This window comes from Thermobia domestica, chromosome 3, assembly GCF_964235325.1.
Source record: "Thermobia domestica chromosome 3, izTheDome1.hap1.1, whole genome shotgun sequence".
Taxonomy (NCBI): Eukaryota; Metazoa; Arthropoda; class Insecta; order Zygentoma; family Lepismatidae; genus Thermobia; species Thermobia domestica.
In genome coordinates this window covers 8895400-8921993 of record NC_137456.1, presented here as the reverse complement: position 1 = coordinate 8921993, position 26594 = coordinate 8895400, and the positions used below count along the sequence as shown (strand labels likewise).

Here is a 26594-nt window from a genome sequence, read left to right as displayed (position 1 = left end):
CTTACATTCGTGTGGCGATATCTTAAGAGCTACTAGTATCTCGATGGATCAGGACTCATCATTAAAGTAAGTGATACGTTTTGAAGACTTTTAGACGTAGTATCTTCTTGCAGTATTATTAGGAGAATTATATCATATTTTACGTGGGTCGTTCAATATATAAGTTTCCCTAAGGTAAGTTCCTGTATAATATTTATATTTAAGGATACAGTTGTAGGTGGGGAGGCCGCAGTGGCTAGATGGTAGAGCGTTCACTTCTGGTGCTTGAAGTCCCTGGTTCCATTCAAGCTCGCGCCAACTGAACTTTTGGTGGACAAACAACGTGCGCGTGGGTTTTCTCAGGGTTCTCCGTTTCTTCCCACCTTCTTCATTCCACCATTTTCATTCATTTCTCATCATAACCGTCTCCTTTAGCCTAGCCGGTATAAGCATGGGACGTAAAACTCAAAGATTTCATTTCATTCCATTCCCCATCAGAAAGTCGCTGTCGGAAAGAGAGATTGCCGCCGTCGACGGTGGCAGGCCGCCAAAGGCAGCCGGCACCCGTCCGCGGCGGCACGACGATCTACTTGTTCAAAGTTGCCGGCATTTTGCCGAGGCGGCAAGCGGTCAAAAATCGTAAAATAAAATACCCGTTGCCGACTCATTGCTGACCGTTGCAGACCGTCAGAGTCTGCAAAACAGTCTGTAAGGCCTCTTTCCGACGCTCTGCCGACATCTTATGCCGGCCTCTTTTCGACGGCGGCGCCGACCCATTTAATGCTCGTTTCCGGCTACTTGCCAACTGCTCGGCAAGACAACTATTCGTCGCGGTAAAAAATCGCGCGTAAAGACGCCGGTGTTTGCCGCCGGCAATCTGACCGCGGCATCTGGTCGGCATGGACAAATTGTCCGACTGTAGGCGGAAGGATCCTGAGGGGATTCTAGGTAGGTCCTTCTTCACCCCTCCACATAATCCTCATTAAGATTCAGGCATTTGTCTCATCGTTGTATGTTCTTACCGTTTCACTCACCATATATACATTTCTTCTGAGTCTTCAAAATGTTCGTTCTAACACAATTCCCAACAACAATTCCCAAATCACGTGGTCAAAAGCCTTTTCTAGATCAATAAATACAAAATATTTTCTGTAAATAGGATGAGCATATCCATAGTACACTATGAATAACATCATTTCTTTATTTATATTTTGATTAATCACCGCAACAACAGCATCAAATACAAAATATATATTGGATTACCTTTAATAATCCAATTGCTCACCTCATGTTTATCCATCATACGCACAGTGATTACCAACTAATATGGGCCTCCCCTGTCTTCATCAGTTCCTGAGTGGCCCCAGGAACAGAAGATAACTGCATCTGTCCATTAACAAAACCTTGTGATGTGGCGTCTGTGCAATTCATTCATTATCATTTCATCATATCGTCCTTTCAGTTATATATATAATGTTTTCTACTTTGTTACCACTTTTTCCCTTTGTTAGCCTATATGCATATATATAATATTGTTCTACTTTTCACTTATTTACTCCTTGTGCACCTATCACCTTATATATTCATTTTGTGCACCTATTACCTTTTGTTATATTGTTATTGTTTAGTTATCGTTCGCTTGATTAACCATTATCAGTATTGAATGTATGTATAAATTATTTCCTTATTAATGAATAAAGAAAAATCCCATAGACCAACTATAATATTATTGAGTCCAAAATGTATATGAATCACTTCCCCGAAGAAAGGGCAAAACCCTTTAACCGGGTAGACGGCAAAAAAAAATCCAATTGCATACTTCCGATCGACTGTTCAATCAATCGATCATTAACAGCTGCGACGTACCAGACGTCAGAACGGCTGCTTTTTGGAATTCCTTCCTGTTCCTCATCCTGGGTGCTTCTCCACGCCATTTCTTCGAGCACTGTAGTCCAGACTGATCTAGCCAAGGGTCTCCAGTGCTACAGATCTGGTAGGAGTCTCACTCTCCCTTGAGTACTATCCAAACGGGTACTCTCACCTACATCATTTATTTTTCATTCCTTCATTTCTCATTATATCGTCAGACACAGCCTTTTTCTTTATCCTGGGCTTTTGCCCATCGGCTTGTTGATTACTATGGCGGACTCTGGCAAGACAACCGGCTCTAAGACTAGTGGCAAGCATTCTAATCTCCCGCACGTCGTAGCCGGACCATCCGTTCGTGCCACCAAGGCAGAACCACGGACGGAATCTTGCGCTACAAATAGACGACAGCGGAAAACCTCACAAGCTTCTACAACTTCTGTTGTTTCTACCAGCTCAGTTCGATCTCGATCTCCTCAAGAGAAACAGAGCTATGCCGCCCGCCTCGCTTCACCTCCAGCAAAAAAGCAGCATTTGCATTCAGATTCAGATACGGATACAGACGAAATGATCATTGCCGATCCACCTCAAGAGCAAACTTCTAATGCATCCAGCTCAATTTACTCTATGCTGTTAACTAATTTCGACACAAAGTTTTCCAACGCAAAATTTGTTGCTCTTCAGCTACGAAAGTATCTACCACGAGCAGCCATCTCTGAAATAGTTCACACGCGCAATGGTATCATCCTCAAGACTACCTATTCATCTTTGTTTTCCACTATTCGGAACAAAGTCCCTGTTGACATTTTCGGCAAAAATGCTCAATTAACATCATTACAAGACAACCGTCGTAAACAGGCACCTCCTCCTAGGCGTACGCCCTTGCTCTCAGTGGTAACTCGAGGAGTAGATCCTTCATACACTGATGAGGAAATCTTAGAGGAATTGAAATTCGAAGGGCATACAATCACCAAAACCATTCGGATCAAGAACGATCGAGACCCTACCTATATGGTTCGTGTATTGACCTCCCATCAGGAAACTATTGACGATCTGCTAGCGAACGGAGCCGTTATCTATCAGCACAAACACAGAGTGGAACCATCCCGTTCCTCACAACCATTGCCAGTGCGTTGCGAAAAATGCCAAGAGTATAACACGCATCCTACTGCTGAATGTCGCAACACACACAAATGTGGTTATTGCTCCGGACCACACTCTACACGTGCTTGTACGAATCTAAACTCTCCTCCGAAATGTCCCACTTGTCAAGAACAACATCCCGCATACAGTTATAGATGTAAAGGCAAACCTGAACCACAAAAGGATCATCCCGAGCTTGTCGTTCCACTTCGTACTCCTGAGCAACCTATCACTCATCATCATCCATCAGACTCTCCAATCACTCTCAATCAACTACTCACGTTCTTCACTTTGGCAATGCAAAACATTCAACCCTTTCAACGACCGCACATACTTCAACAGATCATTCAAGCAGCCAAATCTACATTCAATATCAATTTTACTGCCACCTATTCTGGAAACACAGTCCACTTTCATACTTCCATACCGGATACTTCCAACCATGGCTCTGGTGTTCTTATATCTTAACATCCGTTCTCTTCGACAAAACAAAGTGCTCTTCGAAACGTTACTCATGGAAGAACATGCTAGTGCTTTTCTACTGAACGAAACATTTCTAGTACCCTCTATAACATGTCGCATCCCCGGATATTCCTTGTTACGCGATGACTTCAAATTACCAGCTCAACGTGCCCATGGGGGTATGGCCATAGGTTTTCTTCATAAGATTCCTCATCGACGCCACATCCACAATAATCCTCATCTTCCAGAATACGTTATCACATCACTCTATTTTAGAAACCTCACTGTCACTCTTGCAACAATCTACATCCGGCCTGGTCACCCATTACCTACCGCATTTGTTCAATTCATTTCCGACAACTTCAACCATTATATCATTATGGCAGACTTTAATATGCACAGTCGGACAGAGCAGGACAGAACGAACTTCAGAAATTTCATCACCACTCATACCACTGGGATTATTCACGATCTTCCCAAACCAACTCGCCCCATATCAAATACAACGCCAGATATAGTCATCACGTCGGCAAATCTTGCCTCACGCAGCCTCATAGAAGTTCTAGATCCCCTTGGCAGCGACCATGTCCCAATCAAATTTTCTATCAACACTCATAGCACAAACACACATCAAACCCAACCTACTCTTTCCACAAGCCTTCGCTTCGATAAAGCAAACTGGGACAGATACAAGAGTCATCTTTCCACTTCCACCGCTCATCTTACAGCGCCCTCAACTGAGGACGATATGTACGCTGCCATAAACGCAATTACATCCTCCATCCAGAAAGCCAGTACTTTGTCCATACCTACCAGTACCTCTAGACCATATCAGCCCAATTTACCGCCTCATTACCTCACAATGATAACACGTTCACGTCAGTTTTATCGTGAGTATACTCTCACCCAAAATCCAGAATCATTGCGTCACCACAAACAGTTACAGCGCACAGTACGTAACTATATACGTGCTTATAAACTTCGATGTTGGGTAAAAACTTGCAACAAACTCTCAGACACTAATCATCCTTCCAAGTACTGGAAACGATTCAATGCGCTGTGGGGCAAATACACCAGGACGCCATATCCTCTTTTAATCCAGAACTCACCTGCACAAGACGATGTAGAAAAAGCAAACGCCTTTGCTGACAACCTACAACGCATATTCACACCACAACCTCCTGAGCATGCATCTCATCCTGTCGAAAAGATCAATCTCGCTGCTTACCAGTTACAACCCAGCATAATTCATTCTCTTCCGCCTCACACACCGTTAGCTTCTCCTATTACTGTTGATATCAGAACAGTAGTCACCCGGAAACGTAATTCTGCACCTGGCTTTGACAACATCACGTATCGCCATATCAAGGAAAGTCCTCTCTCTTTATTAACCCTTCTAGCAGCGATTTACACTTTCATTCTTCGCACGGTATTACCCAACCACCTGGAAAACATCGAAAACCCTGATGTTTCCAAAGCCAAACAAGCCATTGGACGACGTTTCTTCATATCGTCCCATACAGCTCACATCCACATTCAGTAAAATCCTGGAACGAATCTTGGTCAAACGCCTTCATCAATATCTTCCAGAACACCACATACTTCCTATTTATCAAGCTGGATTCCGACCTGCTTTCTCCATCAATGATCAGCTGCTACGTCTTTCTAGTTTGATCACTAATCATTATAATTCTATCAAACCGTCTTGTCTCGTTTTGTTCGACTTAGAAAAAGCATTTGACAAGGTCTGGCATCTGGGTCTCATTTACAAACTTATTCGCCTTCATACTCCTGTCCTTTATATTCGAATCATTTACAATTTTCTGACTGGCCGACTTGCATATGTTTCTATCAACAATAAGTTATCTCATCCCATTTTTCTCCTCTCTGGTGTTCCACAAGGTTCGGCATTGTCTCCACTTCTATACCTTCTGTTTGTCACCGATATGCCTCCACTACCGGACAAAGTACACATATTTCAATACGCTGACGATACTGCCTTCCTTGCACTGGGTAATACCATGCAACAAATTAATACGCTTTTGCAGGCAGCTATAGATAATTTCTCTCTCTGGTGCACGAAATGGCATCTTCACATTAACGCTTTAAAAACGCAGGCCGTCGTATTTATACCACCCAAAAAGTCAACTAGAATTCGCCGCGACCCCAATAGATTATCCATTCAAGTCGACCAGGTTCCCATACATGCCAGTAAGACAGCAACATATCTAGGTGTAACATTTGATCGACATCTAAGCTGGAAGCAGCACCTGGCGTCAATTACTTGTAAAGCATACAATCGTTTAAATTTACTGAAACGTTTAACTGGCACTACTTGGGATTTAAAACCAGCCACTGTTCTCACTACTTATAAGGCATTTCTCCGCCCAACTCTCACACACGGCCACACAGCCTGGGTATCTGCCCCAACCAGTTTTTACCACAAACTCTTAATACTTGAACGTCATGCCTTCCGAATTGCACATAGAATCAAATTACCCAGCCCTACCCAACATCTTTACAGTCTTATCACATTCCCTACATTACAGTACCATATCGAAAAACTCAGACTTACCTATCTTACTAAACGTTACCACGATCATCATCCTCTTCTTATGGATGCCATGCACCATTTAGCAGTTCATCCCACGCCCTCTCGATATATGCACACGCCCTTGTCATTATTATTTACCCTGTATTGTTACACACTGCCACCGAATCATCCAGACCTGCATCTCCTCGATGATTTTCATACTCATTTTCATCATCCGTTCATTACTCCATCTACTGCACAGTGATTCTCCTCTATCACTAACATGGGCTTCCTCCTGTCTCCATCATTGCCTAGAGTTGCCCCTAGGCAAGAAGATACTCTCATGTGTCCAATTAACATTTCCTATGTGTTGTGGTGTGTTTTGCACCTCATCTCATCTCTCACCCCCATCATCATACAAATCGATACTACTTTGGCCTAGTGTTTAAATTATTTCCTTCTGCATCTGATTAAACTCTCATTATATTTTTAACCATCGCTTCTTGATTTCTCATCCTTCTTTATATGTGTCTTACATTTTCTCCTCATACTATGTATATTATGTGTTATGTATATTATATGATATCTTTATATTATTTTGTATGTCTCCCAACCCAAATGTTAAGGCTGCAAAAGCCTTAAGTCCTGTGTTTATTTATAGATTTTAATAAATAAAGATAAATTGATATCTACCTTCCCATAGACCATCCTTTATACATCCAGCATCCCATTGTCCATAAAATTCCATTCCCTAAAAGAGGGCGTAACCCTCTAACAGGGTGCTAGCCATCGGCTAGCTTGTAAAAAAAATAATAATCCAATTGCATCTCTTGTGTCCTTACCTCTTCTGAACCGTAGTTGTCCCCCCTAAGTTTTTTCATTTGGCCTTCTATACAGCCTTCTGTTCAGTATTCGAAGCAAAATTTTTGCTGCATGAGATATGCGACCGATAGCTCTATATTCCTCACATCTCTCTGGCTTCATTTTCTTAGCCATCAGTGTCATGATTGTATGATTGTCTTCAGGAAATCTTTTGGTCACTCTCCTGTTTTATATATTTCACTGCAGAGTTGAAACAATTATTTCTTGCCCTTTTTCTCTCATATTCTTAATGAATTCGATTGATACATTATCTATCCCGGTTGCGTTTCCATTCCTAATCTCGGGTATAGCTTTTTCAAACATTCTGAAGAATTCTTAACCTTTTATTATCCTCACGTACTTCATTTTCTACTTCAACATCGAGGCCACACGGTCTATCTTTACTCTCATGTAAGCAATCAACATATTCTTTTCATCTTTCTAAGACTTCACTTCTCTCGCTGGCTATCTTCCATTCTTATTTTTTTTACTGCCATTGTCATATCCCCTTGTTTCCTCCGAAATTCCATATATTCCCCCTCCTTATACATTTCCTCATATTTCCCAATTCTTTCTAATTCTTCTATGTTTCTGCCATGTTCTTTTGTAAAATTCTTCGCTTGCTCTATCTGAACTATTTCCTGGAAGCTGCCCCCACAAAAGCCCTCAGGCTTAGAAAGAGCGTTCAGTATTTTGTCTTTGTATCATTTCTTTATTTAACCTCACACACAAAAAAAAGAGTTTTCTGTTATAGTACATTTTATGAAAGCCTTGTTTTATTATTTTATTATTTTTGCTTTGATTTTAAAGCTCTAGAAATATGAAGAACTAATTTGATTATATTTGAGTTTTCTTTTTCCTTTTTTTGCCGTAAATTCATCTTCTTTCTCAAGAATCTTTTAGCTCCGTTTGATTTTTGCTCTCTTAGCAAAGATGCTCTGTCTTTATGACTAAAAAGATCTTGTGATACATACATTGCGATACATTGTGAGATTGATTGAGGAATACCAAACTAGCAACTGCGAAATTACGTCAGAAATCTGTATTTAAAAGGATTTTAAGCCTCTTGAATATAGTACGTATTTCGTATCAGCATAGTTTTTGTTTAGCATAGATAACTTACAGTCGGGAGGAATATTATTTAATCTTATGCTTAATTTGCTTAGCACAAAATTGCAAAAGAAGCGTTCACAATTATTGTTTCGGAAGGTACGTACTTTGATATCGTCATTATTACAGAGTTAATAAGTAGTGTACAGGGTTAATGAATAATACCGACAAACTGTAAGAAGTGATTCCTCACATGAAAATAAGAGAAATAGTTCATGTAGACCTATGGGGAAAAGCACATTGTTTCAGAGCTAGGGCTGTTGAAAATCGTGGAAAAGCTGAATTTTAGCACATGCTATTTTGAATTCGAAAAACCGTTTAGTGGCGGTCATCTCAGCGTAAAGGAAGTCACACGTAATGCAAAAACGCATATTTTAATGTGCAATGGATGGATATGCAAAGAATTCCCTGTAGTATATGGTTTCCAGACAGGATCTCAACGGAATTCTCAAGTATGCTCTGATTTTAAGATGGGTGCAAAGTAGCCAAAAGGTAAGCCTTGACAGTAGTGAACAAGGAAGGCTTCAGCTGGAATTCGGGAGTGTTAGAGATAGTCAACAACACGATTCTTCTTGTTCGGAATAACGCGTAATGACATGTTTTGTTCCACGCTTATACATGAAGGAAACGTAAAATATACCATGACAAGATACATTGCAGCACAGGTTATTCCGAAGACGAGGAGCCGTGAAACTGGCTGTTCTTATCACTTTCGACTTCGACCGAAGCATTCCGTGTCCACTGTTGTCTTACATTTTATCTACTTTGGACCCATCTTGACATCAGAGTATATCTGAGAATTCTGTTGAGAGCACATCTGAGAATTAATACTTTGTAGAGAAACCCTTGTGCAGGGGATGTACTCTAAGTGCCCAAACAAATTCCTACTGTACATTCGGATTCCAGAACATCGTTTGTATTACACGGTAAAATTTATTTAAATTTGTCTTTAAATTTACTTGAATTTGTCTACAGAGTGTAAATTGAGACTGTATTTTCACATGTAAAAATCAAATCTCGATTGAGATATGCTATGTTAGCCAATCATATACTCCCTGTTACTTCTGCAGTTAAATAAAGGAAATCATCACACATTATTAATTTTTATTAGTAGATCGGTTAAAACATTCGCGGCCGAGATACGACCCTCTAGACGCTATTTGGCCATCATATTATTTGTTATTACATTATACCCTTTAGTTCCGAAACAGTGGCGGTAAAACTGACCTTGATGCCAAGGGCGCCGATTTCTCTGTAAATTTGGGGGGCCCATTCGGATGCAGAAGGTATATATATGAGGATTTTAAAACAAATTGCATTCACATTATGCCAAATATTGTATATTCATAAATACAATAGGGAAGGGGGTCCACATGAGCTTTGGGGTCCCTTGCTTGACGCGTTACCCGTTCAGAAAACTAAGAAAAAAGAAACCTAATACAAATCGAAATTTAGTAACTTAAGGGAGCTCCTAAACTTGCCTCTCCGCATCGCAGAGTTTTATCATCGACACTGTTTCAAATAATCAGACGACTTAGAAAAGAAAACAATTTACTGCTGCAAAGAAATCGTTATTATTCTAGCGAACAAGAAACCGTTCATAATCGCCTGCCAGCTTTCTAAAGAAAGAATCCGCTTTCGTAAGACATTCCTAAGAATGTTCATGTTTTAAGTTAACTTGTTGAATAACTAATGGAAATAGGCGCTATTTCTAGCTGAATACCTTATTGCTTATGCGTTTGATGTGTTTTTGGTACGGGAACGGTGATTAAAAATAAAGACAAAATTTTTCCGGCCTTCAAGTTCTCTATGATTAACTTGTATTGCGTGATGCAGAAACTACCAGCATGCAAATTCATTTTTTTCCCCCGTTTGTTTCGTTTATTTTAAGGAGAGAATGGATTACTCAAGCAACGATAAAAAGCACGGATAACGCATATGTCTTGTTGTTTCAAAACACATACCAACACAGAAAAAGGGGAACAGGAGATATTTATCTCTCGTTATTACATGTTTCACCTTACAGCTTTCGTGTAAATCATGACCATGCGAAAACTAAAGAAAATAGAAGCATATTGTGTCTAATTTAGCCATTACAAATATGTCGGAAATTTACATCTAACTCTTGTTGTTAAAACAAACAGCACCTTATTGTATGAAGGAGACACCGTGGCTCAGTGGTAAAGCGCTTACCTCTGGTTCGTGGGGTCTCTGTTCGGTTCCCGGCCAATTAAGTTTGCGGCGAACAACTTCGTGTCCGTGGGTTTTCTCGGGATAATCCGTTTCCTCCCACTTTCCCATTTCACCAATTCTTCCATCATCATTTACTTGCCTTAATCATCGTCTCCTTTAGCCTAAAGGGCATAATCGTGGGACGTTAAGAGGCCTCATCCCGGTGAAATTAAAATACCGCTAATTTTACAGTGATTATGTGATATCTTCAAAGAGATAAAAGTTAATTGAAATATGGAACAAGAGCGCCCTAGACAATATTATTTTGCGTGAGGTACCGTTATCACAAGTCACCTAGTGGCTTTCCGTTTTCAGCTGTTTAGAAACGTGAAAATAAGTGCCGATTTTCAAAATGGATCGAAATCGAAAGCAGATAAGTCAGTCGTGATAACGGTATCTCATGTGAAATGATATTGTCTAGGGCACTCTTCTTCCATATTTCGATTATCTTTTATTTATTTGAAGATATCACATAATTATTGTAAAATTAACGGTATTTTAATTTCGCCGGGATGAGGCCTCTTAAAGTCAATTTTCAAAAATTTTCCTTATTGTAATGTGATCATAACTATTTAAAATAAACTAGGCATACGCTTATAACAGAACTGCAGTAAAGCACTTTCCTCTGGTGCTAACGGGTTCCTCCATGTGAATTTCTGGTGGATAACGGCGTGTCCGCGGGTTTCCACCAAATTCTCCCTTTCCCTCCAACATTACCATTCCAACAATTCTTTCACAATCATTCCCTTTTATTAATTATCATTCTCTTTTGGCTTCAGGAGAATAAAAGTGGGACATAAGCAAGAAATTTCAACACATTTTGACGAGAATGTATGAGCTGTCTGAACCCACACCGAACTTTTTTTTTTTTTTTTCATTCTGTGCGTGCTAAAATTGGCCCTTATGGAAACAGTTGCTATTGACACTCATTGCTCTCCTTCTGGAATGAGCTTCACGTTAATGATGTTAACCGGCTCGGCTCGGAAAGGTTCAATTGAGCCAATAGCTCGAGCCGGCTAGATTGGAATGAGCCATTGGCTCGGTTAGGCTCAGCTCAAGTGAGCCTATTGGCTCGAGCCGGTCTACTTGGTGTGGAAGATTCATCGTTGGGAAGTCATAGCGGAAAGACCTGTATTTTTACGATATGGCAAGTTTCAAACGAATCGTATATCTTCAGGATCAATCGGGATTACACAAGAAATTTGAGTTGGATATACCAGCGGATCCAAGATTATTAGATACTCGACATATCTACCAAATCTATGACAATTGTACCTGGTGTTCAGGACCGCATGTTGCAGCACATCACAGAGATATCTATGGCCGTCAAAATCAGCCTACCAAGACCTCTACTCCAGAGCTTTTGGCCACGAGTGAATCAAGGAAACGGCCATTAGAAAATTCATTCCAACCTGCCAAACATACGTTTAGGCCTAAACCAGAAGAAAAGAACTCTGTTCCTGTAAACAATAGTTTTGCACCTATTGCTATGGAAGATGATACGGAGACTAGTTCCGATAAGACGCTGGCTGATACACTTCCCTCTGAACAAAGGGATGAAGATATGGCACAAACTTCTCCAGTTACTGCAAATAAGTCTGAAGACAAGAGACAAACCAAATCTCTTACTATTTATGACTATCCTACCAATAAAGGATACAAACTAACGCATGGTGCGTCCTTGGTTTGTAAAGAAATTCCATACTGTGCGGTCTATTCCGATCGCATTAAATTCAAATGTCACTCTGCAGCAGACTATGAAGCGTTAATCGCATATTGCAAATATTTCAAACTGCAATATTCATTGGATATGATTAGGAAAGAGAATATAGTTAAGGTGGTCATCCGCCAACTGCCAGTAGATGCTTCCATTGATAATATCAAGACTGATTTACTAAATCGTAAATACCCAGTATATTCTGTTCAGCAAATGAAAGGCAGGGGGGGGGGGTGCTGCTCCCACTGTTCTTGGTCACCTTGAAAAAGACGCCAGATGTGAAATCCATATTGAACTTACAATATCTGGAATTCTATAGAATAAAAGTTAAATACTATCATCCACCATCTTTTATCCAATGCTGTCGCTGCCAGCGTTTGGGCCACACACAGACATGCTGTGCTGCAACTCCAAGATGTGTTAAATGTGCTGACAATCATTTCACCTACGAGTGTCCTCGAAAAACTCAAGATGATAAAGTGAGGTGTTCAAACTGTGGAGGGGGCACCCCGCAAACTTTAAAAGATGTCCTGTCATTCATAAAATCCTTTTACGGAAGAGTTCTCAACCACCGTCATTTAAGCCTCAAGATTTTCCATCTTTATCATCTGATTCAACCTTACCAGTGTTAAAACCAGTGAATTACAAGGATACGTATGCCAAGAAAGCCGATGCTACTAACCGTTCAGCGACTACTGACCATGTTGAAGACGAAAAAGCAGCCACTACTAGTGATACTCTTAAAGAGCTTATAGAGATATTTCGTGACCTTCAACTCTCCAAAATCCTATCAGCAGTGCGGAAAAAACTTCCTGCACTCAAAGCAGCTCCTGATGTTCTTACCAAGCTCTCCATTTTAAGTGACATACTAGATGTCATTACTACAACTCAAGATTAAAAGCTGATACCTTACATACAGGACCGTACCCTTATCAGGGCCACTTACTCAATTCTGATTGGTTACTTAGAGCGCCAGCCAAACATTAGATCCCTCCTTAAACTAACCAATGGCACCCTCTTCTACTTCCTCTTCTTCGCAATAGTTCATCGCCTCTCATCGTTATCATCCTCATCTCTCATCATCATCCAAAAAAAAATTCACTTACTGTAGGATGCGACAGTTGCATTCGAAAAATTTCATCTACGTCATCAGCAACGCCAAACATCACAACTTCCAATAAGAGGCAGGAGCTCACTCCCGTGAGCTCGATACTCATCACCGAGTAATTTGTCATGGTAACTGTGGACTGTGGATTGTGGACTTGGTGTGAGCCATCGGCTCAGCTCCGTTGGGTGAGATGTTGGTTGGCTCATCTCACTCGTTCGCCTCGGTGGTGACTGAGCCGTTAGCCGAGCCGTCGATAACACTAGTTCGCGTGACCGTTGTAGCAGTTTTTGCACTTAGTTTGTTGTGGCAAAAGATTCGCAATGATTTCATGTTTTAACTCAGAAATCTGTGAAGATATAATTAGTGCACTCTGGTTTCATACAACTCAAATAATAATAGTATCATTGAAGTTATTATTATTATTATTATTATTATTATTATTATTATTATTATTATTATTATTATTATTATTATTATTATTATTATATTTTACGTGTATACGAAATAACAAAAGTGAACCATTTAGTACTTGGCAACAGTTCTTGTCAAGTTGCAACTGTTTCCACAAGGAAGCATTTCCCTCAGTATGGAAATGGAGTTAGTTGGAAAATCAAAGTACAGAAATAACCTAAAAATGGAAGAATGTGGTGAAACCTCTGAATAATTGGCGTCTTTGTGCTCAATGCACTGTACTGAAAGATAACTGCAAGGTTTATCACAATATAAACGCGGAAGAGTCACAGAAAAGGAAACCTACATGTTTTTCTTATGAGGGATCGTCAAAAGTTTAATTGTGCAAACATGTAAAATTTGTTATGAATATAAGATATGCCGCCAAGCCCAACCAATGTTTTGTGAAATCTTTTTGTATATTCTTAAAAACGACTTTATTTTATGTTTTTCAGTATTGAAAGACGAATAAACATTAAATCTATTCAAGATATTGTTTTTTTTTTTTTTTTTTTTAATATGACACTGAGAAATTTAGGCTGTTTCCGAGCCTGTCTGGGTTTGAGATGCGACAGCCAGACTCGAATGACTCGGTGAAAAGTTGTGACCAGTGATCCACGATCCATTCGGCTGAATAACGGAATAAAACTACGTGTTCAATAGGGGACAACTAATAATTTAATTTTACAATAAAACTATGAGCAACAGCAAAAATTATGTGAGAATATTGTATTATCATCGAGTTTAGTTACTATGAAATAGCGTGAAATTAAATTAACAAAATTAAAAAAAAATGAAATGAAATCTTTGAGTTTTACGTCCCACGGTTATGCCGGTTAGGCTAAAGGAGACGGTGATGATGAGTAATGAATGAAATGGTGGAATGAAGAAAGTGGGAGGAAACGGGAGAACCCCGAGAAAACCCACGCACACGAGAACAAAATTTAACCCTCCCCCCCGAAAAAATAAACAGTGGCAGAAATACAATTATTTTAATAAGCTAGAAACTTAGAATGTTGTGCTTGTTTTCTTTTCACTTTTCTTTTAAATACTATTGTTATTATACAGAGGGTTGATTAATTCGTGTGTCAATTTCATTTGTTCACTGTGCAAAAGTGGTATGAGGTAAAGCCGTGCAATTTGGTGTAACTTTAGACGAAGAACATAAGTTTTCTTTCACCATAGAAGCATGCCACTTGTACTAAAGATTGAATAGATATAGGGTCAAATTTCGATTTTTTTTTTCCTTATGGTAAATTCAATGGTAAATTCTGAAAGAGGTTGTGAAAACGTAAATCGAAGTAATAACAAAGAAAAAGCTGTATGGTTTGATTCTATGTCGTAAGCCTACCAAATATGCGTCAATCAAGTGTCAACGTCAGAGACCACGGTCAGAGGTCACGGTCAGATCAAGGTCACAGGTCATCTTGAGAACCCATTTGAATACACCGAAAACAACGCAATGTCCGTACTTCATCATGTCAAATGGGTTCTCAAGGTGACCTGTGACCTTAATCTGACCGTGATCTCTGACCCTGACACTTGATTGACGCACATTTGGTCGGCTTGCGACATATAATTATACCATACAGCTTTTTCTTTGTTATCACTTCGATTTACGTTTTTTCAGGCTCTTTCAGAATTTACCATTGCAATCCCATAAGAAAAAAATCGAAAAAATGAAATGAAATGAAATCTTTGAGTTTTACGTCCCACGGTTATGCCGGTTAAACTAAAGGAGACGGTAATGATGAGTAATGAATGAAATGGTGGAATGAAGAAAGTGGGAGGAAACGGGAGATCCACGGGAAAACCCACGCACACGGTGTTTGTCCATTACAAAGAGAAAAAAATCGAAATTTGACGTTTGACCCTATATGTCTTCAATCTTTAGTACAAGTGACATGCTTCTATGGCGAAACAAAACTCATGTTCTTTGTCTAAAGTTACACCAAATTGCACGGCTTTACCCCACACCACTTTTGCACAGTGAACAAATGAAATTGACACACCAATTAATCAACCCTCTGTATATGGAGCATTAACTGTCTGTGTCTAATATATAAAATTACGATTTTTTAACCAGGTTTTCAGAAGTAATCTCGAATCGTAGTGAGAATGTTACAAGATTCATTATTATTGAGTTAACACCAAGTTGACAAAATTCTGGTATTTATTTGCTTCTTTTAATAAAGAGCAGTATCCTCTTATGGAATAGCAATTTCACTACCAAGCACCCATAGTTTACTGAACACAAAAGAAGAAACTAGTTACGTAGCGTGTTGTCACTTACAAAATAGAGACGATTCTTTTTTTCCAGCGTTCGCTTATTTGTTCGGGTGCAGACCGCTACACTCAACTTTCGCGATGGAGAAGACACGACACGTTAGCCGAATTTACAAGATGATTTGTCGATTTCACCGCCTTCTTTAAATTTTTAATATTTGTTTTGTCTGTCTCTCTCTGAATGTTTTTTTAATAGTTTCTTTTCTTATATAAATAGGTGTATGAGGAAATTTATTCATCAACTGTCCATTTATTTAACGTCTTGTTAAACACTTCCTAACAGGCTCATGTGAATCCTCCATCTAAAGTTAACATTATCAGTGTGACATTATTTCAATAAGACATTTTCTTTTTCGGGTGCTTTTTGAAGTTTGTGAGGCTAGGGTGATGTATAATAACTCATGAACATTATATATATACAGGACCGGATTTAGGTGGGGGGGATGCAAAGGTGCATGTGCACCCCCTCGTTGTAAATATACACTACCTAAAGTGAGAAGGTAGCAGTGAGTTTTCAAAAATCAATAGTTTAAGTCAATTTTCTGAAGGCTGAAGGAAAAGAATTCATCGAGAGCAGACACTTAGCATTTCCTCATTTACATCACAGATGCCTTTAGAAACCTCAAATTTAATTCAAATGTACTGGTAGTTATTGGTGCACCCCCTCAGAGAATCCTGGATCCGGCCATATATATATATATATATATATATATATATATATATATATATATATATATATATATATATTAAAAAATACCCATAGGGTATATACATTACTTCCCAACAAGTCTCAGGATACTCACATATGTCGCAGAGAAAAATTGACGATTGTGCACTACAACTTTCCACTAGTTTCTGATAAAAATCAGGCACTATAACCGGCCATTTCTCTTTAGAAGTGGCATACAATGCCGTTGGCGAGAGAGTCGAATGGGCCCCCAAACGGCGTTCCAGCTCATTCCACAGATGTTCGATGCGATTGCTATTGCGATGCGGTTTTGAGCAAGCCAGATCATTCATAGCACATAATTATCTTCATAGTACCTCTTAACAATGGCGCAAATGAAGCAAGGAATATTCTCATCTTAATAGGAACATTAATTCATTCTGTGAAACTGTCATAATCTACGTATGGAGCAGTGTATTGTCGAAAATGTTCGGGTACTGCATGGTTGATGTTACCAGTGACGGAAATACCAGCAGGAAGTACCTCACACCATAACCCTACCATCACTAAATTTCCCTATTACAACATACGTAGCTGTTCGCTGAGTTGGTGCCACTTCCAAACTTTCCGATCTGAATGGGAACATACCTACGATCAGTCATTACTTCATAGCACAGTCTTCCACTGATCCACTGTCCAAGATTTACGGAAGTTACGCTTCGCTAATTGGTAGGAAGTATGGAAGTTACACCATGTTCTCTTAGAATTCGAGGTCCAGAAGCTCTGTTCTGACAGTATGGACTAGAGGGATGTGCCCATCTCCGTTAGTAACACCTTATTAGTCAAATGTACTGGTTGACGGTGATTTGAGCGGACCATAATTTTTTAGCACCCTCCCGTTTGTCATGGTCATGGAGCGTCCAGGCAGTCGTTCCAAGATGGGAGATACGTGCACGTATTTACTTTGTTATTAAGAAACCAACCGTTGGTTTTCGATAGTTCAATTTGGTTATACTCCCCTGCACTGACAAACGAGACATGTGACATCTAATGATGACAAACGAGACCTTTTGAAGTCATTCAGCTGGTGTCATTGCTACGCACACTGAATTCCAACTAACGCTCACGGTCAATGTATAGTCTGCTGTCACAAGACCACGCGTATTCTGACAGCCATGTGCCGGGAGGGATCAATATGTATTATCAGAAATGTTTGGTGACTTCTTGGGAAGTAATGTACATGAAAAGTTTCAGTATTGTATAAAACAGATATAATGAATTTCATTTCCTGTTAATATTTAATCACATAACATGTAGTACTTAATGCTAATTTTATTTTATTCTTATTCCAGCCGCCATCGCAGCATTTACCGAAGACCAACGCAACTACCATGCTGGGACTGGAAATCATCCTCGGAACCTCTTCTCACAGAGCACAAGATAACCTTCAAAGAATTTGGATTAGAAGACCTCCTTAGACCTGCCCTTATAAAACCAAATGACAATCTAATACCAGAAGGAAAAGTTAAAAAGAAATCCGAATATCGTAAAAAGTACTTGGCGTTTGTTGGCGTTAGTCGGCCGGAAGCTCATAAACCAAAGGAAAATTTAAAGTTAGAAGGAGATTTTGAAGAGAAATCCAGTGAAGTTGGTGCTAACTATATAAAATTTAATGTAAAACGTTCTGATTTAACTCGGAGGCCAACGACACTTAAGTTAGAAGGTGAATTACAACCGTGTCCAGAGTATAAATTAGCATATCTTAACTTTCCTCGGGAAAGACCCAAAGTTAAGCGACCAGAGGTAAATTTGAAACCGGAGGGTGAGTTCGAAAAATGTACAGAAAAAGGACTAAATTTTGTTGCGTTTGATGGCGTTAAAAGAGCTGAGCTCACTCGGCAACCTACAAGCCTTCATTTAGAAGGAGAATTAGAATCAAGTCTTGAATATAAAGACTCTTATGTTGATTTTCCCAGAGAAAGACCCAAGGTTAAACGACCTGATCCGTCGTTAAAACCAGAAGGAGATCTTGACATTGTGACTGAAAAACAAATCAAATATGTTCCATTTGAAGGTGTTAAGCGTCCAGATTTAACTAAACGACCTACGTCTCTTCGTTTAGAAGGTCATCTTGATGCGAGTCCAGAATACAAAACACAATTCATTGAACACCCACGCGAAAGACCTGTAATTAAGAGACCGCAGCCGAATCTTAAACCGGAGGAGGGAGAAGTTGAGAAGATAACCGCCACGAGACACAGTTTTGTTGTATTTGAGGGAGGAGAACCACCACAACCTATACGAAGACCATCAACTTTAAAACTTGAAGGTGAAGTGGAACAGAGTTCGCAGTACAAAGATTCATTTATTGATTTTCCCAGAACAAGACCAAAAGTAAAGAAACCAGATTCGAATTTGAAAACAGAGGGTGATTTACGAATAGAAACAGAGAAAGAGCTTGAGTTTAAACATTTTGAAGATGCCAAGACACGGGAACTCTCTAAAATACCAACTAATCTTAAACTTGAAGGCACAATTGAAACTAAAGCAGAATACAAAGACAACTTTGTTGATTTTCCGAGACAGCGACCAACAATTACAAAACCAGATGATAATCTGCAGTTGAACGAGGACAACATAGAACGTGTGACAGAACATAGTTCGAGATTCATCAAATTAGAAAGTCCAGGAAGACCAAAACTATCTAAAAGGCCAACCAATCTTCAATTGGAAGGAGACATTGAACTAAAGCCTATGTACAAAGATGCCTATGTAGCTCACAAAGTAGATGACCCTTTGATTGTTGTACCTGAAGATCAACTAAAGTCAGAAGGAGAAATAGAAACGCAAAGTGAACAACAAAGACGTTTCGTAACTCACGGGGTGAGGAGACCTGAGTTATCTAAGCAACCTTCAAATCTTCGCTTAGAAGGTGATTTGGAATATGAACCAGAGTACAGAGACAATTATAGAGATTTCCCTCGGTCAAGACCGCGAAATCTTAAAAAGGAAGACAATTTGAAGCAAGAGGGTGAGTTCGAAGCTATGACCGAAAACGCTGAAAACTTTATGCCGTTTGACAGTAAACGACCTAAAGTTAGAAAGCCTGAAGGTAATTTGAAACCAGAAGGAAATATTTTGCAAAATCCTGAATATCGTGAATCGTTCCTCGACTTTCCTCGTGAAAGACCGGTAGTGAAACGACCACAAGAGCAGCTCAAACCTGAAGGTGAATTTTACTCTGTGACAGAAAAGCGAGACGAATTCAAGCCTTTTGACTATCATAAAAGTTCTCCACGACGAGAGAGGTCCAACTTGAAATTAGAAGGTGATGTATTTTTACAACCTGAATACCAAACATCGTATGTTGATTTTCCACGAACTAGGCCAAAGATAGTTAAACCACAGCCTCAACTGAAAACAGAAGGCGATATAGAAATTCGACCTGAAAAGTCTGAAGTATATAAAGCGTTTGAAGTAATCAGTACAAGAGCGGTAAAAGAACCGCCTGCAAACCTCAAAATGGAAGGCGATTTCAAAGAGAAACCCGAATACCGCACACAATTTACTGATTTTCCACGAGAAAGACCTATTGTCAGAAAACCTCCGGTATCTCTAAAGCAAGAAGGTAGTATTGATAGCACGACCGAGAAATCCGAAAAATTTACTCGCTTTGATGTTAAAAGGCCCATTATTGTGAAAGCAGAAACAAATCTTCGACCTGAGGGGAAGTTAAGTCCAACAACCGAGTATGCTAAAAGTTTTCAGGTTCTTCCAGTAAATTCTCGATCATCACGACCCAAAATTGAAGATAATTTAAAACCTGAAGGTAGTAGTTTTGATATGCTTCCAGAAAAACGGGAAAAGTTTCAAAGTTTTGAAGTTCAGAGACCTGTTGTTAAGCGCGCTGAAAGTAATTTGAAACCAGAAGGTGATGTCGAAAAGGACTCGGAATACAAAAGAAGTTTTGTTGTTCTTCCAGTAAATGAAAGACCGCCTTTAGCTAGGATGCAAAGTCAATTGAAACCAGAAGGTGAAATTGTTGGAATTTCTGAAATACAGGATAATTTTAAGCCTCTTCCATTTGATCCTGAACAACAACATAAGAGAAGGACTGATAGCACTTCCACTCTGAAACCAGAAGGTGAATTTAAAGAAATTAGTGAGTATGGTGATAGATTTAATAAGCTTCCAGTTGCCAAACAAGACGTTCCGAAACGGCATGATAATCTAAAACCTGAAGGTGACCTTTTAGTGACTTCCACTGAGAAAAATGAAATGTTTAAACCGTTTAAACCGGAAAGACCTCGCGTAAGAAGGGCGTCTTCCAATCTGAAACCAGAAGGTTCGTTTGAAAATATCACGGAGTACGGAGGTAGTTTTGTAAAATTAGACGGAACCAATCGGTCATCGCTAGTTAAGAAAGAAGACCAAATTAAGATAGAAGGTGATCTTAACATTCTGACTGAGAAACAGGAGTCCTATAAACCTTTTGAAGTGATTCGTCCTCAAGTGTCGAAAGCTCCCCCAGCCTTTTTAGTTCTTGAAGGGAATCATGAGAAAGGTACCGAACATAGAGACAATTTTGTCGCCCATAAAGATGTCAAACGGACTACACGACCAACTAGGAAAGAACCGAATCTAAAATTTGACGGTGATAAATTTGATGGTCAGACAGTGATGCGTAGTGATTTTGTGGAAATTCCTCTCGGGAAGGCAGATCATATACGATGGGTTCCCCCGTGGTATGAAGCTCCTACTTCTATATAAGTGATTAAGTGGTAGGTCTTAAAGAATGTGTCAAGCTTTATCTGTGATAAAATTATTGTGCTAGTTTTGTATACTTCAAGAATAGTTTAGACAAATTTAAATGGCTAATCAGTAGTCATTATTTGATAATTCATAGATCTTGTATGTTCCTAGCTACGTTTGTTTACTGTGAAGTGAGCTACTGGAAACCTAATTAAGATTGTAATTTCATACCAATATTCTGATCCAGTGGGAAGTGAATGTGTGTGTATATACAAGTTTTGACATGCAGGGTACCAAAAAATTCTGGAACTAATTACAAAATGAAGGATACTACAGCATGATGAATCATAGTTACATACAGTACTTCAACATTGGAGCATAAGTATCTTTAATAACATAAGGTGTAACTGGAATGTAAGTTTACGGAGAACGTAATCATAGACAAAAGTTTTATTTAAGGGAGGTCTTGGCTTTTTTGTAATTATTGTCCCACAAATATTTCCCACATTATTCAAATATTTGATAAGTCATGAAATCCGATTCTAAATTTCACTGCAATAATTATCTGTCTCATTCCCCCTTTCTACCACTTTCAGAATAAAAGCACTCCTATACTTTATTATTTATGCGGAGAAATGGATTTTTAGTAGATTTGTCATAACAGCAATGATGTCCACGCTGATCCTTTAGGTTTAATCACTATCTGATTGGTGATGCTCGAGTTGACGTCGTGGTCATGATGCATGCCTAATTCTGACTACTACTTCGATTCGTATCTCATACTTAGTACTCTTTCCGGAGATTGAACCCGAAACCACGCGCAAGAAAGCTCACTCGTTAGCTACTTGAGCGAAAACGTAATAAGAGAAGTAGAACAAATATTAAGAAAATGAAATCTTTAAGTTTTACTCCCACGGTTATGCCGGCTAGGCTAAAGGAGGCAGTGATGATGAGTAATGAATGAAATGGTGAAATGAAGAAAGTGGGAGGAAACGGAAGAACCTCGACAAGAACTCCCCCACACAGTGTTTGTCCAACCCAAAGCTCACGTGGCGCGACCTGGGATGGAACTAAGGACTCCATGCACCAAAGGTGAACGCTCTACCACTGAGCCACCATGGACCCTAACAAATGTCACAAACAACAGTGCATCTCTTATTTCGGCAGAAAACAAACTACAAATCATTAGATTATCCTGAAAAATTGCTGACATTTGTAGTCCATTCAAGGGATTTCTCTTGTAGATCTCTGCAAATACGGATGGACAATCTCGGCACGAAGCAATGATCAAATTCATTCAAATCTAGTATTGATTTTTTCCCCCGCCAATGGTCGCTCAAAAGTACTAAAGCTTTTTTAAAAATTCAAATCGAAATTTAAATAATATTTTATACAAATGTAAGTTTGCAATTACAGGAGTACGGAAGACAACGTGGCCTAATGGTAGAACGCTTATCTTTGGTGCGCGGGGTCCTTGGTTTGTTCTCCGACCAAGTAAGTTTGTGGTAAACAACATCGTGTCTCTAGGATTTCTCGGGTTATTCCCGTTTCCTCCAACCTTCTCATTCCATCAATTCATCCATCACCCTTCACTTGATTTGATCAAGTCTGTCATAACCCAAAGGACATAATCGTCGGAAGATAAACTCAAAGATTTCATTTAATGTTCCACCTGCACAAGAAATCAAACTTCATTGAGTTTATTTAATAAAAAAAAAAAAAAATTAAAATTAAAATTCTTTTGTAAAAGTTCACAAAGTGCAAATTCCCAATTAGATGGCTTGACATGCTATATAAGTCGGAAACCAAAAGACTTGTATACAATAATAATTTAGAAGGTTACACAGGGTTATACCAGGTCAAGCACTACTACCACGCAAGTTTGATTTACTTCAAGGAGTGACGGAATGAGTTCGGTTGAACTTGTGCGATGTAGGAAATCATTTACTTTTCAGAAATAAAATCAATAAAGACGAAAACAAAATTCAAATGAAGGAGTCATATTAAAATATTTTATTAAAAAAGTTTATTTCATATGTGTAAGTTCAAGTATTCAAGGGCGCCCATGTTGTGGTTTCCAAGGGGGGGGGGCAAGTATAACCGACATTTCAAATATAGTTTCAAATTTTGCTCTAACTAATGTAAAAATTCTATTCGGTTTTCGATATTCCCAGGTATAATTTCCTCTTAGGGGGGGCGAGCGCCCCAACTTGTTTCCCTGAATGGCGCCCTTGCAAGTATTTAGTACAATTTTATACAGAAAAAGTCAAGACAACAGGTATGCTTAATCCTACTACAAAAGAAACATTTTAAAAGAAGTCACTAACAGGAATAATGCTGATTTCTAGTTTGTAATTGGAAGTTACTTGGACAATTATGAAACGCATATATCCTAATTTGTTAAACTGAATTTTTATTGATTGTTTCAAATCATTAACGGGCAGTAATTAGTAGACATGTTAATAGCTTAATATTATCAAGTTACGTTATTTATATTTTAGTACAGTAGAACGTCGATAATTCGAACGTCAAAAATCCGAACGCGGTCCCTATTTTTACATCTTGTCTCAGCGCTAACGATAAACAAACAATAGAGTTGTCCATCAGCGTTGTGTGAAGTCAATGTTTTTACAAATGCTCATTTATACGTAATTGTTTCTTATACATATTTTTATTTTTCCTTAGGCATATACAAGGTAAGTTTTAAGTGTGAGTTATAAGAACAGTGTAATTTAGTGTACGAGCAGGTTCTTCAGAAATATTAAATGTAAGTAGCATTACGTACGGTATTGTAATTACCGTATGTACTGTATAACCACTGTATCGATCAAAGAGCTTACCGTACAGTATATTTAAACCTAAATGGCATTTTCTTGGTCATTTTCGAAAATTCGAACAATTTGAAAATTCAAACTACCTGTGGTCCCAATTAGTTCGGATTTTCGACTTCCTACTTTATATAGTTTTGCATAACACTTTCCCACATTTCCATTAATTATAACTTCGTAACGAACAAATTTATTTCAATTAAGTAAAGATTGTGCTAAGCAATAGCTTTCAAAGTTTTACTTGATAACACTGCACACTGAGAGGATCGCGTGATTTTGCGCTGTCAAGTGATTCCAAAATGACATCAATTTAGAAGTTCGTAATGTGATGTGCAGAGCTGAAATATTACGTTCTGGTTTTTTCGAAATTCCATCTGCTTGTATCAAGAAAAAGACTCCGGACGTAAAGAGTATCAATTTTTGGGATCAGGAAGTATTGCAGTGACGAATTTTAAGATCAGGAATTTGGAGGCAGATCGGCTGCTAACAAAGGCTAACAGAAGCGAAGAACTTGACCCTGTTTTTATAGCTGAGTTTTTGATCTGACTCTGTATCGAGTTTTACCACTAGGGAATTTGTCAGTACAAAATGTACGGTAAAATGCTAAGATTTCTACAGTCATGGCGGACATTTCGGGTTAGTGGCGCCAGAAAGCTAACTTTGGTTTCAGGACGTGATTGCATCGATGTGAATGGTGCCCAGTTACAGAAGTGGCAATGCGTATGCAAGATACTCACTGTTGCCAAGTAAAGCTTTAAAGACTTTAAGTTACTGCGAGGTTTATTTAATTGAAATATCTCTATTCTTTACAAAATTACAATGAATTGAAGAAAAACTTTTGGAAAATGGTATATTTTTCAAAGTCTTGACTGAGCGAAAGAAGATTCACAGTTATTTGATTTAATTCTATCTAAGTTAAAGATACAAATTATTCAGAGAGCGTTGGTCGCCATGTTTAATTTAACAAGCTTGTGTATCATGTTATAGGACTGTACATATTATTACATTTACTACATTTGCTTAAGCAATTTAGTGGAAATACTGTATTACATATCATCGAAACCCTTGGTATCTAGAAAATGTACATCACTAACAAATACTAAAGTTGTAATACCTGGCATATTTCATGCTTACAGATTGTTATCTCTGACAAGGTACATTCGCAAAGTGTTCCGTCGGGATTCATATAAAATTGATTCAAATGCAAAGTTTTCCGCTGCTCAATGTGTATTGTACTAATTTTAGCTGCCCATACTGGAAATTTGCATATTTATGGACCTTTTTATATATCCGAAATTCAATCATATACTATTATTTTTTATATATAACGCTCGAACACAAACTTATTTTTAGTTTCTTTAGATGGAACTGAACATGAATGTGGGCATATAAATGATCAAATACTGCTTCTCTAACACATGTTACCCACCCGGTCGTAATCTTGGATCCGCCATATTGGATTCAACTTTCGGTTTTTCAAATGAGAATAGGTTCAAATTCATGCACAATTTCCTCGGAAATTTATTGGTTTAGTGAATTTTACCACCTTGTACCGTTTCCTAGGTATTGCATATTAAATTCCTCCAATCACTTCGCGAATAGACATTGCAGAGTAATATCAATCACGCTTACGTTTTTGATGTTGACAAATCAAAACAATTTCTAACTGTAAAAATACTGTAGGTATAAACAAACTCTTTACAACATTGTTGTCATAATCTTATTGCATTTCTGTGAGTGATTGTTATTACTTCGATGTTACACTATAACAAGAAAGCAACGTATTACGGTCAAAATGCCTAATGTAAATTCAGATACAACCAGATTTGGGTGAAGACCTATAATTTCCATATTGACTTCTGTGTGTCTGTATGTATGTACGTTCAGAGAATATTTCGTTAATGATAAATCACGAAAATATTACATATAGTCTACATACGGAGCCCTGCACAACTTTCTATTTGGTTCTATATTCCTGAAGTGTCTGACATATGATTTCTTGCAAACGGTACAAGATACAGAAAACTCACTACACCAATGAATTTCTGAGAAAGTTGTATATTAATTTGATGTATCACTTGCACCTATTCCCATTTGAAAAACCGAAAATTGAATCCAATATGGCGGATCCAATATGGCAGCCGGTTGGATAACATGTACCATAGAAGCAGTACTTGATCCAATTTGTGTTTCACATGACCACATTCATGTGCAGTTCCATCTAAAGAAACTAAAAGCAATTTTGTGTCAGAGCGTTATGGTAGTGTATGATTAAATTCGGGATATTTGAAGGTCCATAAATATGGAAATTACCGGTATGGGCCGCTACAATTAGTACAATATACATTGGGCCGCGGAGAATTTTGCATTTGAATCAATTTTACATGAATCCCGAGGGGACACTTCGCGAATGTACCTTGTGAGTATAAAATTAATATATAAGCCAGTGTAATTATATGTTGCCATTTTTTATTAGAATAAGTGCTTACATTGTAAACTATACGTATTAGGAACATACTTTTTGTATAGAAAGAAGTGTAAATTGTAAATAACTCTATGTGTATTATCATTGTAATGTAATTTATAGCTTTTATTTTTAT

The 26594-nt window shown here is 38.5% G+C and overlaps 1 protein-coding gene across 1 annotated transcript in view; it reads left to right on the top strand.

Moving 5' to 3' along the window:
• The window catches only part of LOC145682393 (uncharacterized), a 77688-nt gene extending 51094 nt beyond the window's left edge, over positions 1–26594 (top strand). Inside the window, exon 2 of the mRNA XM_081753997.1 lies at positions 17767–26594. Within this exon, the coding sequence (XP_081610123.1) occupies positions 17767–21184 (3418 nt within the window). The 3' untranslated portion in view covers positions 21185–26594. The remainder of the gene's footprint in view (positions 1–17766) is intronic.